Source organism: Plasmodium brasilianum, chromosome 6, assembly GCF_023973825.1.
Source record: "Plasmodium brasilianum strain Bolivian I chromosome 6, whole genome shotgun sequence".
NCBI lineage: Eukaryota > Apicomplexa > Aconoidasida > Haemosporida > Plasmodiidae > Plasmodium > Plasmodium brasilianum.
In genome coordinates, this window is record NC_090119.1 from 269422 (window position 1) to 287151 (window position 17730).

General features: G+C 32.2%; 1 protein-coding gene across 1 annotated transcript; it reads right to left on the bottom strand.

Moving 5' to 3' along the window:
* Positions 1 to 66: 66 nt before the first annotated feature.
* Positions 67 to 14724, bottom strand: MKS88_001656 (uncharacterized protein; the record flags this gene model as incomplete). Its single annotated transcript, XM_067214603.1, has 2 exons — positions 67 to 10370; positions 10878 to 14724. The coding sequence occupies 2 exons, from the start codon at positions 14722 to 14724 to the stop codon at positions 67 to 69; spliced, it is 14151 nt and encodes a 4716-aa protein (XP_067074544.1).
* Between the last annotated feature and the right edge of the window lie 3006 nt (positions 14725 to 17730).

Consider the following 17730-nt stretch of genomic DNA (forward strand, 5'->3'; position numbering starts at 1 on the left):
CCACTTATAAGTTAATGAAAGATAGGGGTACACTATAGCGAGAGCAGGTCTCTCCCACCCCCCCCATTAAGTCGATATTTTATTTTTATTTTTGAGTCTAGCGCTTTGCCTGCAATTTAACTTGAGGGGTACAATTTTTTCCTTTTTTTTCTGTCTTATAACCTTTTTCAAAATACGATTTTCTTTTTCATTTTTCAAATTTAGCCTCATATTTTTTGGTGGCATATAAATATTATCATAATTTTTGAAATCAAAAATGGATGCGGGTTCATTTTTCTTTTCATTCATTGTACATATTTTAATTTTCCTTTTATATTTAGACATAATATTCTTATGAATTTCACCAACACTGTTCTTTATACGTTTACCACCTATTCGTTTTTTAATCGGTGTAAATGTATGCTCTTTACTATTTTCAATTCTGTTTTCAAGTAATATTTCGTTTAGTGGTTGTTCTTTAATTTGAAGAGATCCTTCATATAATAGGCACGAGAAAGGGATGGTCTTGTTACCGCTGCTGGAAATACTGTCGATGCTGAAAAGGGTTGTGAGTAACTCGCTTTTGTTCTCAGTTTGTGTGTCTTCTCCGCTTTGCTTGCTCAGGAAAAATTTACGAGAATTATCCGTATTATCGCCACTTGAGTTTTCATCAATCTTATCAATCTTATGCATTTCACTCGTCTGATCATCCTGATACGCTACCTTCATATGATTAGCTCCCCCCTCTGTTATTCCCCCTGCTTCATTACTACCTTCCACCTGTTCATCTAAGAACGTACCGTAAAACTTTTCACCAGTTTTATCATGCATTATTAGCATATCTTTATCACCGCGGTCAAATTCGTTTTCCTTGGCTTTATGATATGTACCATCGTTACTACTGCTGGGGGTATTATTATGGTTACTATTTGCGTCATTACTAGGGGTCTTACCAACTTTGACCTCAATAATTTTCCCCTCACTATTTTTATTACCCTCTATGTAGTCTGCATTGTGTTCACTTAAATATGTGTTATCGATGAAGGTTTTACTTCCCCATTTTTTATAATTACCATTCAAATTTTTCAAATTAGACTGATGTTTATTATTCCTTTTCCTTTCGATAATTTTCTTTTTGCCATATTTACGTTCATTATCATTTATTTTTATATTGCTTCCTTGTATTGTTTCCTTGGAAGAGCTATTGTTCGTTTCTACTTCCTTGTGGAGTACATTAAGATCTTCCTTTTCATTTTTTTTTTTTATTTTTTCCATAATTGTAATATTGCTTTCATTTTTGGAGCCTCTTGTAATGATAATACTATCACTTGGGTTCATTTTACTATCTTTATCCTTCGTAGTTTCTTTATTTCCTTGATGATTTTGTCCATCATTCGTGTTGTTTTCCCCCTTCGCCACTTTGACCACTGCAGTAATTTCTGCCCCTTCTTCCGCCATATGTTTGTCATTTGGATTATTTTCCGCTTCTTTCGACCCTTCCACTTCTTTCTGAACTTCCACTTCCTTTTGAACTTCCACTTCTTTCTGAACTTCCACTTCTTTCTGAACTTCCACTTCTTTCTGAACTTCCACTTCTTTCTGAACTTCCACTTCTTTCTGAACTTCCACTTCTTTCTGAACTTCCACTTCCTTTTGAACTTCCACTTCTTTCTGAACTTCCACTTCCTTTTGAACTTCCACTTCTTTCTGAATTTCCACTTCTTTCTGAACTTCCACTTCTTTCTGAACTTCCACTTCCTTTTGAACTTCCACTTCTTTCTGAACTTCCACTTCTTTCTGAACTTCCACTTCTTTCTGAACTTCCGCTTCTTTACCTTCACCACTTCCCTCCCCTTTGTCACTTCCACTCGTCTCTTTCTCTTCTGTAAACACAGGTCCAATACTCGCTCCGAATTTCTCAATCTTCGATAGCTCAATATCATACTCCCTAACTTGGATTGCATCACAAAAAATGACTTTGCTCGTTCGTCTATGTTTTGACTTTCTTTTGTTGTCATTCGAGTACTTGAATTTTCCAGATGAAGATGAAGGATCAACGTGTGCAGGGTCATTGCCCGTATGACTAGAAGAGAAAGAGCCTTCACCCATTTGGAACTCATTCAAAGATGAATTATCAGTATTATTATGACCACTATTACCGCCGCTATTATTTCCGCTAATACCATTGCTATTATCACTGCTATTGTCACTATTATTATTATTGCTTGCCTCTGAATCTGCATTTTTTATAGTGCAGTAGTAATCGTTACTATTAGTAAAAGGTGTGTGTACAAGGTTAGAGGGTAATGTCCTCGTAGGGTCGGCTCCCGAGGATTTGTGTAATTCCATACAGTGATTCGTTAACAAATCATAATCATAAAAGTATATATTTAAACACAGTGGACAATGGTAATGTGGGTCGGTGAAAAATTTTTTTTTTCTTTTCATTTTTTTGTTTATTTTTACGTATGACCTGCTTTTTCTTCCATCTCCTTCTACGTCTCCATTTGTTTCTACACTCACTTCTGCACCCACTTCTGCACCCACTTCTGCACCCACTTCTACACCCACTTCTGTATGTGCTTCCCTCTTGACACTATTGTGTATAAGTTTACAGGGGAATATTATGTAACCACCGAGCGTTTTCCTACCCTTCCAATGCTCGTTTAAGTAGTGAGTATAATTCTTAACGTAGCTATTAGGCGGATAATATTTTTTATCACATAAAGGACATAAATATTTTTGCCAGTCGGGTTTTCCATATATCAATCTTTGATCCTCCAACGAATGAAAGGCTTCTATTCGTAAAGGCATCACAGGGGACCTGTGCATTTCTTTATATATATTAGTTATATAGGGTATATCTCTATTCAATTTTTCCGCTTCCGAAAGATGATTTTTAAAATTTCCCTCAACATTAATATCATCCGTGCGGCAAGTGGTCTTCTCCCGAGTGTCCGTGCTTTCTATGTTACTACTTCCTCCATTGCTAATACTACCGTTACTGCTGATGTTGCTGCGAGCGTTATTACTTCTATTTGTTATTAACATGAACACATCTGCACTGTACTGATGGTTACCACAATTTTGGCCTTCTTCCTGGTTGTCCTTCCCAATAATTAAATGGCTATTTAATTGATTATCTAACTGGGTATCTAATTGGGTATCTAAATGGATATTTAATTGATTATCTAACTGGGTATCTAACTGGGTATCTAAATGATTATCTAAATGATTATCTAACTGCGTATCTAACTGTCTGTCTAACTGATTATCTAACTGTATACCTAACTGACTATCTAACTCGCTTGTTAACTTGCTTCCTAACCTGCTCCCTAACTCACTCGCCACTTCTTTACATACAAGTTCTGCGTTGTCCAACTTGTCTACATGTAAAGGACTTCCAACGCTTTCCTTGTCCCCTCCTGTGTTTCCATCCACACCCTTTTGCGATAGTCTATGTTCATCCAAATTTGCATTTTCTATTTTTCTTCCTCTAACTCCTTTACCATGTATCTTTGAAAGAGTTTCATCATCTGTAGCACTATCTATTATGCATACAATATGTTCGTAGTCCTTAGGCTTATCCAATGGCAATGCTTCATTCGTGAGGCCTGCACGTTTACATTTCTCTTTATGTATGTTCATTGGTTCGTTTAACGACGTCTGCTTATGAAGTAGCGGTGTATTACTACTGCTATTGTTATTGATAAGATTACTACTGCTGATACTATTATTGTTGATATTACTATTACTGCTACTCGTACCTTCTATAGCTGCAGTTGCAACATTATGAATCTGTTTACACACAAAGGGGGGGCTTGACATATCTCGCTTGACCTTATCAGGAGGGTCCCTTTTTGTATGATCACCACTCCCTAAAATTTTAGTCGTATCTTGTTTTCTCCTTAGATTCATGTATCCATTTTTGAGTAGATAGCTTTCCTCATTTTTTGCACACACTCTTTTATCATTTCCATCTCCCTTTATGTACTTACGCTCTTTTATATAAACCTTTTTATAATTATCATCATGAGCATTTAATGAATAATTAACTGAGCCTTTTTCCTTTTCACTTGATTTATATTTAGGTGAGTATCTTTTTTTCTTCAATGTATTGTTCTTTTGATCTTTTGTTACTTCCTCAACGATAGGTACTTTGCTAATCTGCATTTTTTTTTCATCTCCCTTTACTCCTTGAAATGTATGGAAGTTCTGATTTAGTGCTGCTTGTTCAGTGTGTATGTTATTCTTACTGAAGTAACGATATTTCTTATGGGGAACAAAAGAAGGTTTAAGTGGTACGTACGACTCATACGGTTTCTTATTCTGTTTTACATTCAGAGCATTTTCGTTTAATATATTCATGTTGATAAAACTCACTACACTCTTCTCCTTGTGCATATCTTGCGCAGTTTGTTCATTCGAAAATTCCTTTTCCGTTTCGTTGATCATGTTTTTGCAATGACGGCACTCATGGTTTGACATAATAGTAGTATTGGCACTGGTATTACTCCAAGATGGGGTTTCCACAGTTGCTGTTGTCGCTGCCGCTTCCATTGTTACTGCCGCTGCTACTGCTTCCTCTCCTGCTTCCCCTCTTGCTCTGCTTCTACCCATGTGTGCGTCTAAAAACAAAGCGGAGTAATAATTTTTCATAATATCGTAACAGTAGTTAACGTTGCCTAATCTAAAATAGTTATTATGCAAATTAGATACGTGATAACTTGTCAGGGATTGTGGCTTTGCACCGATATTTATACTACTATAAGTACTACTACTATTACTGCTACTACTACTTGTAATCAAATTTTTAACATTCTGAAATAACAAATTATTGTCTTTTGTTTGAATGTTGTTACTACTGTTGATATGAGAATAGCTGTAATTTTCTTGTGCACTGTTCTCTCTGTTTATGCACATCCCCTCATTTAGATGACCACTTGGATGTGCATTTTGTAAACTCTTTTCATTGTTCGCAAAATTTAAAATATGATTACACTCCTTGTTTATATCTGAAAAGATGGTTTGGTACATTTCCTTACCTTCTACTCTTGCTGGATCCATATGTGCATAATTACTTGATGACAAATAATTTTTGTTTTTTTCCTCTTCTTCCTCATATCCCTTCTGATCTTTTATTATATCTGTCATGTTCATATATTTTAAGATATTTTTACTTGGAAAATTTTGGAAACTATCTAAATATTCTGGATATTCTCCTTCAGTATCATTATTCCCAGTTGACAATCCGATCATTCTTGCTGTCTCCATAATACTTCTCTCTCTGTATTCTTTTTCATTACTGTCAATGCAACTAATCTTAGGTCTAGCTGTCCCGCTTACATTGCATGCATCCAACTTATTGGAAGATTCTGCAGGTAATCCGGTAATTCCGGTTATTCGGTTTAAGCCAGTCAACCCGCTTAACCCACTTAATCCATTCGAGTGAAGGATACTACTTACTATTTGATCATCTGTACTGGGGAAATTTACTACGTTACTACCTGCCCTAAGTGATTCAGTTCTCGTGGTTCGAAATTTCTTAGGGCTATCTGGGGAATCACTAGGTTTGTAGCTATTTATACATTCGCAGCTACTAGAATGGGTGTAATTTTTGGACATTGCAAACTTGCCAAGTTGGTACTCTTTGTTTTTCATTTTGCTAATGTAGATATCATAAAATTTTTTATTTTCTTGGTTATTCAAGTTGCATATATTTTGAATGAACGTCTTAATGTGACTCATGTTACGCACTCGGTTATCACACCTATCGGTACTATCTTGGTTGTCCCTACTGCCCCAACTATCACTTCTATTGTTGTTACCATTATTGTTGTTGTCGTGGTTATTACCATTGCCGGAGATGATTTTTTTTCTTCTTTTTTCATCCACGGGTGTGTCGTTATTATACTCCGCGAGTGCTTCCCTTAAGCAGTCTTTTTCCTTGTTATGATAAAACTCGCTTAAAGGATTGTTATGCGATACATTTGCACCGATAACATCGTTCTTTAAACAAAGCATACAATTACATGGGTGTATTTTGTCAATATCAAAAATATTATCATTAATTTGTGCTCTTTTGTTAATATCATTGATATACTCATCTTTCGTACTATTATTACCTTTTGTTAAATCTTCATAATCCTTTTCATTATGTATTAATTCTCTTATTTTTGAAGAACAACAGTTTTTGATTAGTTCATTCTCAACTTCATCATATGATGATGCATTAATACTAACATTCAACTGGTTGCATAGAGCATACTGTACCATCATATTCTTTAGTTTACTCTCTAAAAAGAGGAGGCTATTATCGTAAATGCAATTGTTTCTTTTACTACAACAGCTAAGACTTGTACTGCCTTCCTTGTTGTTACCATCATTGTGTAAATCTGTGTAATAAGATAAACAGTCCTTATCATAATTTTTATTTTCATTGCACATAATCTTATTGATGATATTTTTGTATTCACTATTATTATAAATCTTTTCTGACACCTCTTTTAGGAAACTTAACTGGTTATACTGAACATGCGCTTGCTCTCTTTCGCGGTTCTCTACATTATTCGAGCCGATAAGTTTTATAATGCGCTCTTTTGATACTCTACGTGTTATCATTTTCTCGTCTTTTCCTTCCTCATCCGCGTGGTTTGAAAAATTGCCATGCATGTTACTTTTATTTAATTCGTTGTGGGAGTTCCACGGGAACAATGAGCTCCCTCGCTTGCTCGAAAAGACGTCGTTACGTTGTAGTGGGTTACTGTGTAGTGGGTTACTGTGTAGTGGGTTACTGTGTAGGGGGCTACTATGTAGTGGGTTACTGTGTAGTGGGTTACTGTGTAGGGGGCTACTATGTAATGGGTTACTGTGTAGGGGGCTACTATGTAATGGGTTGCTATGTAATGGGTTGCTATGTAATGGGTTGCTATGTAATGGGCTGCTATGCAATGGACTATTATGCAAGGGGCCGCTATGTACGTCTTCCCCCCTCGAGTCCTCCATTTTTATGTTATTTCCTTCCTTTCCTTCACTCATGCTTGATATAAGCGAGTTTAGAAAAATGCTTAGGTTGTCTTCACTGATGTCGCACTTCCTACCTTGGATATGCTCGTTATTTAAAGATAAAGTCAAGCCATTGAATGAGTTAAAAGAATACCTACTACTGCTGCTACTACCACTCCGTATTCTATCCTCATAATTACTACCACATTCACTATTGTGTATATTATCTGTTTCACAAAATAATATATCCTTAAAATAGGTTGTTCTATTATTTTCTTTTCTTCCATTCTGTAAATCATTAATATGGGATGATGGCATATCACTTGATAGGGAATACCTATTAACACCGTCCTTTTTGATTATATTCCAGCTGTCATTTTTTGTTGTGCTCTTTTTTTCACTATGCGATTTATCAATAGTCAAAATGAAATTTTCTATCTGTTTTTTATTGGGTAAGACTCGTCTTGAGTTGCTGTTTGTTATACTACTTTCATTTAAGTCTGATATATTCGTTGAGCTATTTTCTTTTATATTTACTCCTTCATATAAAGAGTTGGTTGTACTACTATAATTCTCCTTCTCATTTATACAAGACCTGTTAACACCATTATAAATCAAATTACTTTTTAAAATGGTCATCCTGTCTTTTTCCATTTCACTTTCTCCGTAATTGCTGAGGGTATAACTATTGTTTCTATACTTACTACTACTGCAAGAACTGCTGCAGTAGCTATAGGTGTTCTGATTCCAGTGAGCACCCTCATGGAGATGGCCTCTTCTGCCATTTATATCATTACATGGATTATTATTCAACGTATCGGATACACAATTACTTGATGGATGAGGAGCAGATCCCTTCAAGATATTTGTTCCAACTGTTTTCCTTTTTTTAATGTTAATGGAGGATAACTCCGTTACATTAGTGATCATCTGTCTTGGGGGAATATTTCGCTTATTCATTGTTGTTCTATTTGGCGCAGTTGTGTATTTATTCTTCTCTACATTAAGAATTTTTTTTTTGTTATTCGGCTGAACTGCGTTATTCATGGTATGCTTTTCTTTTTCGTCTGACTTGCTATCCTGTTTTTCGCCCTCCTCGCTATCCTGTTTTTTGCATTCCTCGCTATCCTGTTTTTCGCCCTCCTCGCTATCCTGTTTTTTGCATTCCTCGCTATCCTGTTTTTCGCATTCGTCGCTATCCTGTTTTTTGCATTCCTCGCTATCCTGTTTTTCGCCTTCTTCGCTATCCTGTTTTTCGCCTTCTTCGCTATCCTGTTTTTCGTCTTCTTTGTCTTCCTTGTTGTCCAGTTTTCCGCCCTCCTTTTTGTCCTCTTTCTTGTCTTCTTTTTCGTCTTCTTCCTTCTCGCCCTCTTGATGTCCTTGCTGTCCCTGTTTTTTTTTTTTTTTTTTTTCGAATAAATTTTTTTTTTTTGTATTGTTATTTAGCAAAATGACAAAATTATCACTCTGCAAATTACCAGAATATTTTTGTTTAAATTTGTTATTTAGGTCATCATAACATTCTTTCGTATTTCTCAAATTGTATTTTTTTTTTGTTTTGTCGTTAATTGTTTTGTCGCTATTTATTTTGTCGCTATTTATTTTGTCCCTATTTATTTTGTCGCTATTTATTTTGTTGCTTTTTATTTTGTCGCTATTTATTTTGTCGCTATTTATTTTATCGCTATTTATTTTATCATCAATTATTTTATTGCCAATTATTTTGCCATCCATTTTGTCGCCCAATAATTTGTTTCCCAATAATTTATCGCCCAATAATTTATCGCCCAATAATTTATCGCCCAATAATTTATCGCCCAATAATTTATCGCCCAATAATTTATCGCCCAATAATTTATCGCCCAATAATTTATCGCCCAATAATTTATCGCCCAATATTTTTTCGCCCAATATTTTTTCGCCCAATATTTTTTCACCCAATAATTTGTCGCCCAATATTTTTTCGCCAAGCTTCTCACAATCAATATGGCAGTTGCGCACCAGTGGTTGTTTCATCTTTTTTTTTGCATGATCATATTCAGAACAATCATAAGAATTGCCACAATCTAATATATTTTTTTTTGCATTAATTGCTTCCTCAGACACGTGCATTATTTTTTCCTTTGAATTTTTTTTTTTTGAAAAATTGGAATAATTTTTTAACTCATCAGTGCGGTCTTTATTATTATCACTGGGGTAAATATTGCAATGAATTTTTTCCTTTTCGAAAATTTCTTTATCACCCATTTGTTTTTCGCATATTTGTTTTTCGCATATTTGTTTTTCGCATATTTGTTTTTGGCAAATTTGTTTTTGGCAAATTTGTTTTTCACAAGTTTGTTTATCATTAATTTCTTTTTCATTAATTTCTTTTTCACTAATTTCATTTTTATTAATTTCTTTTTCATTAATTTCTTTTTCACTAATTTCATTTTTATTATTTCCTTTTTCAATAATTTGTTTTTCGCTATTTTCTTTTTTATTAATATCTTTTTTTTCTTCTTTTATCTCTTTCATCTCTTTCATATCTTTTATTTCTTTTTCTTTTTTCGTGGGTATTTTACCTTCATCAGTGTAATCATCTCCACTTGTTATATCGCCCTCCCGTTCTTGTGTCGTAAGAGGACTGCTTGTCATTTGGATGTTCATTTTACGTTGAGTGATCATTACTTCCTCTGATCCTAGATGAACTACAATTCCATTGGAACCTAGGAAATTTTTAGTACTTTCCGTACCACCTTCCTTTACACCTTCGTTCACTCTTCTCATTTGTGCTGCAGGCACATCGGAGTTATTCCTGCTTTTGCTAGCAATAACTAAATGATATTTTTCGTCTTTTCTTATGGCATTTGTAATATTTGCAATTTTTTGTTTTTCTTCTCCTTGGAAAAACTTCATACCTACTTCTTTATTTTTGCTCGCATGAAAATGTGTTATATCGTCCTTGCTGTTTGTAATTTTGAGTTTTTCATTTATGTCTTTATATGTATTCACTTTTTCCAGTCCTTTCCTTCTATTACGTTCGTTGGAATATTTCCCATCCTTAAAGGAAATAAAACGTTCCCCAGAATTATTCATATTATTTGATACCTCTTTTTGTTCATAAAAATATTTATGATAACCTAGCTTTTTCTCCTTTTCACTGTCGCTATTTTTTTGCATGCATAGGGTACCATGTCTATCTTTCTTCTGATTTGTTAACTTCTCTTTCTGTGTAAGAAATGGTTCTGCAGTCATTTTTGTAATGCCCTTTTCCTTATCATCTCCTATTTGGATTATGTCTTTCTTTTTTTGAATAACCATATTATTTTGGTCATTCGCAGTGTTCTTTAGGCTTCTTGTAGCTACCGACTGGATACCCCTGCATGGGATTTCGGGGCGTGCAACTGTGTTTGAAGAAAAGGAAAAAAAAAATAATAATAAAATTGAGAAAGAAAAAAATAGTTATATAAATGGCAAAAAAATAATGGAATAGATAAGAAAAATAATGAGAAATAAATTAACAGAAAATAATGGAATATATGGAAAAAATACAACAAAATAAAAGGAGGAAAAAACTCTAATTTTAATTAGACTACACAGAAAAATGCATCGCAAAAAGCGTCCATTTGCACGATTTTTCGTACAAATAGACTTACATATATACAAGGAAACTTCATGTATGTCCAAAAGAAACGACAAAATAAATGCATAAAAGGGAGGAAAGCCAAAAATAGAATGAAAGAACAATACTCGAACACGAAAATAGCGGCAAAGAGGGCAGCAGAGTGCCTGAACAAGCATGCATATATATATATATATATATATATATATATATATGGGTATAGAGGTACGTGCATATGGATACATGTACATGTACACGTGTATATGTATATGTATGCATGCATATTTACCGCCTCTAGCATCATCTTCAGTTGGCATGCCTTCACTTTTGTACTCGTTTGTTGCTCCATTTGAACATTCACATAATTCCGAAAAGTTTGAATTGTTCTTCGTTTTATCACCCTCTCTCATCTTCTCATTCTCTGTTGTGATGTTCGCTGGTTGTACTCTCTTGTTCAATGTACCATTACTCCCAGTAAGTGTATTAACAGGAGTAGCATTACTAATAATTAATTCTTTCTTTTTAGAGAACCTTGTTTTCGCTTGGGGCATCTCTTTTTCGTTTTTGTTAAAAATTCTGCTATCATGCACGTTTTGTTTATCATTAATATGTCGACTGCGCCTGTTGCTGCCTTGTACGTCGTTTGAATCGTCTGGCTGTGTTTTATCTGTGCCATATTCCTGGTCAGAATTATCGTTAACTCCCCATTTTGCAGCGCTCAATATATTACTCCTATTACTGCTAGTAGACTTGCTATCCCGACTAAGTAATGCATTATTGTGTAAGCATAGGTGATCACTATTACTCTTATTGTGCTTTTCATAATGCACAGTTTCGTTTCCTAATATTTTGTGAAGACTTCCCATTTCTTGAACATTACCTGTTATGTTTTTGTTAAAAATAATTTCATCTTTTCTATTTCCTTCTGTGTTGTTCTTAAAGTCACTTTTGTCAATGCAAATTTTTTCATTAGAAGAATTGCTAAGTGAGTATTCATTCGTATCATCATGTACGGCAGAAGTATCTATTTTTATATGTTTTAATCTATCATAATTATTATATTTGTTTATCTTTTTATTTTTTACGTGAATAAAATTAGACATGAGCATTTTATCATTACGTAGGAGGTTAACCTTACCAGTATTAGTAGCGTTATCACTATTACGGATACCTTTTTCATCGTTCAGAAGTATACTGGTATTCGTTGTTTTCCTTTTTTGAGTCGATATGGTAATCGACGAAGGAGTAATAAGATGCTTACCTTTTTTATCATTCTCATTTAATTTTCTCTTTTTCAATATGTAGTTTGCTTCTAATAATTCTTTCGTTTGGTTAACAATAAATCTTGAATTTTTTCTATTTCTATCATCATCTTTTTTTTCTTCCATAGAAAGATGAAAATTTTTGTGTTGCAATTCTCTATTTTTTTCTTTAAAATTATTATTATTTGTAGGTAGATCTACAATATGAATGGCTTCAAAACTCTTTCTTCTCATTTCTTCAAAAGTTAAACCCTTTTTTACATTTTCATGTTTCAGGTATAGCATGTTTTTATTGTTAAAATTGTTCAAGGAAGAATCTCCTCTTTTTTTACATGAACTGTTCATATCGTTTGGTCCACTTATTAATTGTTTATTTTCATTATTAAAATTAGCACCTTCATTATTAATAGTAATGGACATTCCTTCTCTGGTATAATTTTTGTTTTTGGAATAATGATTCACATCGCCATTAATTAAATGTTTATGTGTGTTTATGCGACTAGGTGGTGTTGTTTGAGTACTACTTCTACGCTCTGCATGCATGTTAATGTTAGTTCTAACTGCATGAGTCTTGCTTTTTTTTGAACCAAGCAAGGAGAATTGATGAGAATAATCATTAGACATTTCATTTTTATTATAGGTGTTACATTTGTTAGAAGCATGAACAATATGATCATCATGTGAAAGATCCTTATGTTCATCCCTTCTATGAGGTATATTATTATGTCTAATTGGTATATTAGAATTGATAAAATTGGGTTGGCTTCCTCTACCCGCTATATTAGATATGTGTGTGAAAGGTTTTTCACTAATAATAGATGTATCACAGTTAATGGATGGAAAGATCTTTTTCGAATTATTCAAATTAATAATAGAACTATGAAAACTTTTACTATTAATATTATTTATAGATATATAACTTTTTGTACTCGTTACCTTTAGAATATTATATTTCTTTAAAAGTGAAGTGTCTGCTTGTTGACATATATTACTACTTCTTTGTGGATTTAACAAATTATTTTGTTTTCCCATGATACAATTTTTTATAGGAATTTCTGTTTTATTCCTTATATTTTTCGATGAAATAGTTTGAAAATTGTGTACGTTTGACATGTATGAACTGTTCATGTTTTCATTCTTTTTTTTATTTAATAAAGCCTCCATGTTGTTAGGGTAGAGAGGAATCCTCATTATACTATTAGATTCTCTATTATAATTGTTCAAACTCTTATTCTGATCGTTATGGCTCTTTCGTGTAAATTCTTGCATCGTTAGACCATTATTACCACAACCTCTATTGAAACTATTACCGCTACCGCTTGTGAAATTACTACCGCTGTTGTTATCGCTGTAGCCACCACTACCGCTGGCATTACCGCTGATGCTATTGTTATCATTTGTGTACTGACCATCCTTTTTTGCAGCATTAGCTGTAGAGGTGTACGGTGCATGGCTAGGAACACTACTTTTTGTTTTATTCCCCTTGTTACACTGTATATTTTTAGCGTTCTGATGTTTAGATCCCCCTTGATATGATGCACAGTCATTTTTATTTTTTTCTCTTAAATTGTATGGGTTGTTCCTCTTCAAGTTTTTAAAATTCATATTTTTTTCATTCTGATATCTATTCCTATTACTGGTTCCTTCACATTTACTAGAAGATGTTCTAGTAGCATTACTGCCTGGGACTATTTTGTGTTTGTAATTTGGTACCATGGAATTTACACAGATTTTTTCGAAATTTACACCCGAATTGATGTCCGAATTGATATTCCCCTTAGCACATAGATGATTGTTTTTTTCCTTCACATTTAGACTCTTTTCCTTTACTAAATCGGAGCTCCTTTCAAAGGTATGTCGTTCTGCATTGAACCTGTTGCTATATATATTGTTCGAAAGAAAACATATTCTATCTTCTCTTCGATCTTCACTATCTTCATCATCACATTGGGAAGTATCGGAGCGGTAATAATCATCATAAAGAGGGGTTGCATTGTTTATTGTTCCATTAAATTGGACCGATCTTCGTTTCCCTTCTATGTTGCAGGTAATAGGTATATCGCTTTTAATTTTTTTCTCTGGATGGTCATTCCTTTCTTCTCTTTGACATAAATGGAGTACACCCCTAACATTTCTAACAAGATCGTTTGCATTAGATTGTCTTTCATTATGTGAAATATATCTATTTTTAAAACGTTTATGTATGTTTTTTCCACTTTTACTTGCAAATAGTTGCACTTTATCTTTTTTAAATTCTACTCCTCTTTTTGTGCTTATACATGAAGGAGTAAGGAGAGCTCCATCTTTCTTTACATTTGTGTTAAATAGTATATTCATCTTTTTAGAATCATTTTTTACTTGTTTATTGAAAGAATCTTTTCCATTTATTTTCTTTTCATCATCGTATTTATTATCATCGTATTTATTATCATCGTATTTATTATCATCGTATTTATTATCATCATCATTATTATCATCATATTTATTATCATCATCATTATTATCATCATCATTATTATCATCATATTTATTATCATTATTATCATCATATTTATTATCATTATTATCATCATATTTATTATCATTATTATCATCATATTTATTATCATTATTATCATCATTATCATCCTCATTGGTCATTAAATTACTGTCCATATGTGCATTGTACTGTTTTTGCAAAACCTTATTTGTTGTATTTTTATTTTCAGGAAATAATATTCTATTACTCTTATTCCTTTCATTATTCTTTTGCGTTAGTACTGAATATTCCTTCGAACTATTTTTGGAAATTAACTTCTTACTTTTTAAGTCAACATTTCGAAAATTATATGCTCCCTTTTTACTAGTTGATGACTTATTTATTCGGCTATTCATGTTATCTTCTTTTAAAGCATCTTTTCCTCTCCTCTAGCTTGTTTTTTCTTACCTGTTTTTTTTTTTTTTTTTCACGATTATACGTATAGTCGTCTGGTAGTTGAACACTGAGCTCCTGGATCAATATATTGTATATACTCAATGTATATTTTTCGTGTCTAGACTTGTTAACTTGTTCGCTCACGGATGTGCGTATTTATTGATTGTTAGTCTACTGGTTTATGAGTTCATCTGTGTGTTTGTTTTTGTTTTCCTAAATGTTCGGTATTAAGATGCCTCGCGCGTGATCAGTACATGCACACATACATGGGCTTAACACATGCACACATACGTGGACTTCATACGTGCATATGTATATGCGTTTATATACGTGCGTACGTATATGTGTAAGCATACACATGTATATTTATAAGTATACTCCTAGTCTTTCAGTATATATAGGTACCACTGCACATATTTTAAACTTTTTTTTTTTTTTTTTTTTTTTTGGTACATTTAATTATTGAGAAAGGTGAGATCGTTTGAGTAATTTCAAGTAACTGTAATTCAAAAATGAAAGAAATAAATGTAAGTAGACAGAGATAAACTTATACCATTTATCATTTCAGTTTCCACAAAGTACTTGAACAAGAAATAAAAATGACGTTAAAATTTTCGTTATGTTATTGCCATATAGAAGGGGGGAAAAAATACACATTTGTATGTACACATATAAGTATATACATAAGCATACATATATAAACGTAAATACATAAACATACATACATAAATACACTTATATATACACATGTACATGCACTCGTATAAGCATACATGTAAAAGATTTAATAAAAATTTAGGGTTTGTTTTTGTAAAAAGGAAAATGTTTATTGGTAGTTTTTTTTTTTTTTTTTTTTTTTTTTTTATGCCATTTCAAGGAAATATGTGCACATTATTTGATTTTTTTACTTTTTTTCATTTTATTTTGTATCGTTTTATTTTGAATTGTTTTATCATGTTATTTTGTTTTATGTTATATTACACTTTTTGTTTTGTTTTAATTTAATTTTTTTTTTTTTTTTTTTTTGCATTGTAGAAATGCTCATTTAGTGTTGTTTTGTCGAAGGACTTAATTTATGAGAAAAAAAAAAAAATAATATGGCAAAAAAAAGTGAAACAAAAAAAATCAAATAAAGTAAATAAAATAAATCGAAATGACGCGAAATGATACAAAATGATACAAAATGATACGAAATGATACAAAATGATACGAAATGAAACAAAATGATACAAAATGATACGAAATGAAACAAAATGATACGAAATGAAACAAAATGATACGACGTGATACGAAATCCCACAAATCAAAGAACAATGAGGCAGAATAAAAGTTCGTTTCTTGTTATGTTGGAGCAATAAGTATGTTCCGCGTGTAATATGAACATATGTTTGGTTTCTCATAAAAAAAGCATTGATTTTTTTATTTTATTTTTTTATTTTTTATTTTTCTTAGATAAATCATTTAAAGGTTTAACCATTTAAATATGTAAAAATTTAAATGTCCTTCACTGGATACACATGAAATTTTGCATAAACGGTTCAATATCATATAACTGCCAAGCTGCACAAATATACCCCCAACACCTCAGTGTAAATACATATGAAAACGCTTATTTTTGCATATACATATATATATATATATGAATATTTACACTTTTTTTTTTTTTTTTTTTATCAAAACATTTGTTCAGCTTACTCCCCCCTTATTACGAATGTTGTTTTGCCTCTTCTTCCACTTGCATTCCTCCACTTGTATTTTTTTATTCCTCACGCAATTTCAATTTTTTTTTTTTTTTTTGGCACCGTCGTTTTGTGTGAACATAATAAACATATAAATAAATATGTGCATACACATAAGCATAAGCGCAAAAATGTGCCCGTAAATACATACACTGAAGATACATATATATACATACATATATATGTATGTATAAGTATATTATACGCATTTATATACGCATGAACATAAAAAAAAAAAATGCCTCTATAAAGTAACTTATCTTCTCGAAAACAAAATTTGTGAATTCTCATACACACATATGAAGAAATAATTGTTTTAAAAAATTGCTACTTTTTATTTGCGTCTGATTTGTTTTTTTGTTAATTGAGCATACTTTTTCATTTTTGCCTTTTTCGTTTTTGTTTTTCCTCTTCCGATCTGCTTCTTCCCTTTTTGTTGTGATAGAAGAACGTTTTTCCAAAATGTGCAGGTTAAAATATTTTTTTTTTTTTTTTTTTTTTACTCATTTATTCGCTCTTCTACTAACAATGGCACATGCATCTAATGAGTATAATAACCCCCGTCCTCAAGAAAATGCATTTGCGTTTGTTCAGACAAAGGTGAATTAAGTCAAGAAAAATGAAAAAAAGCGAACAAAATGAAAAACAACGCAAATAATGAAAAATAGCGCATATAATGAAAAAGAGCGCAAATAATGAAAAATAGCGCAAATAATGAAAAATAGCGCAAATAATGAAAAATAACAAAATTATTGAAAAATAACGAAAATAAGTAAAAAAGTGAAAATATGAAAAAAATAAATGGATATACCTTTCGTAGCTGTTCTATAGTAGCATCCCACTTCAACCTTTAAATGTCATCATAACTTTTTTAATGTTTCTATACCAATTTGGCATTTATTGCATGTAAAAAGCAATGCATGTATTTGTTTTTTTTTTTTTTTTTTTTTTTTTTTGTTTGCCTCATTCAATATTTCTTTTTAGATAAGTGAACTGAAGATTACCGATCCCCCATATACTGTTTTTAACTTCGCTACTGAAGCTGCAAATACGAACGATATTATAGAAGGTTAGCACAACGACAAAAAAAAAATAATAGTAATATAACAAAATAAAAATAATAAAATTATGAAATGGTCAAAATGGCAAATAGTTAAATGGCCAAATGGCCAAATGGTCAAATGGTCAAATGACAAAATGACAAAATGACCATACCAATTGCAATAT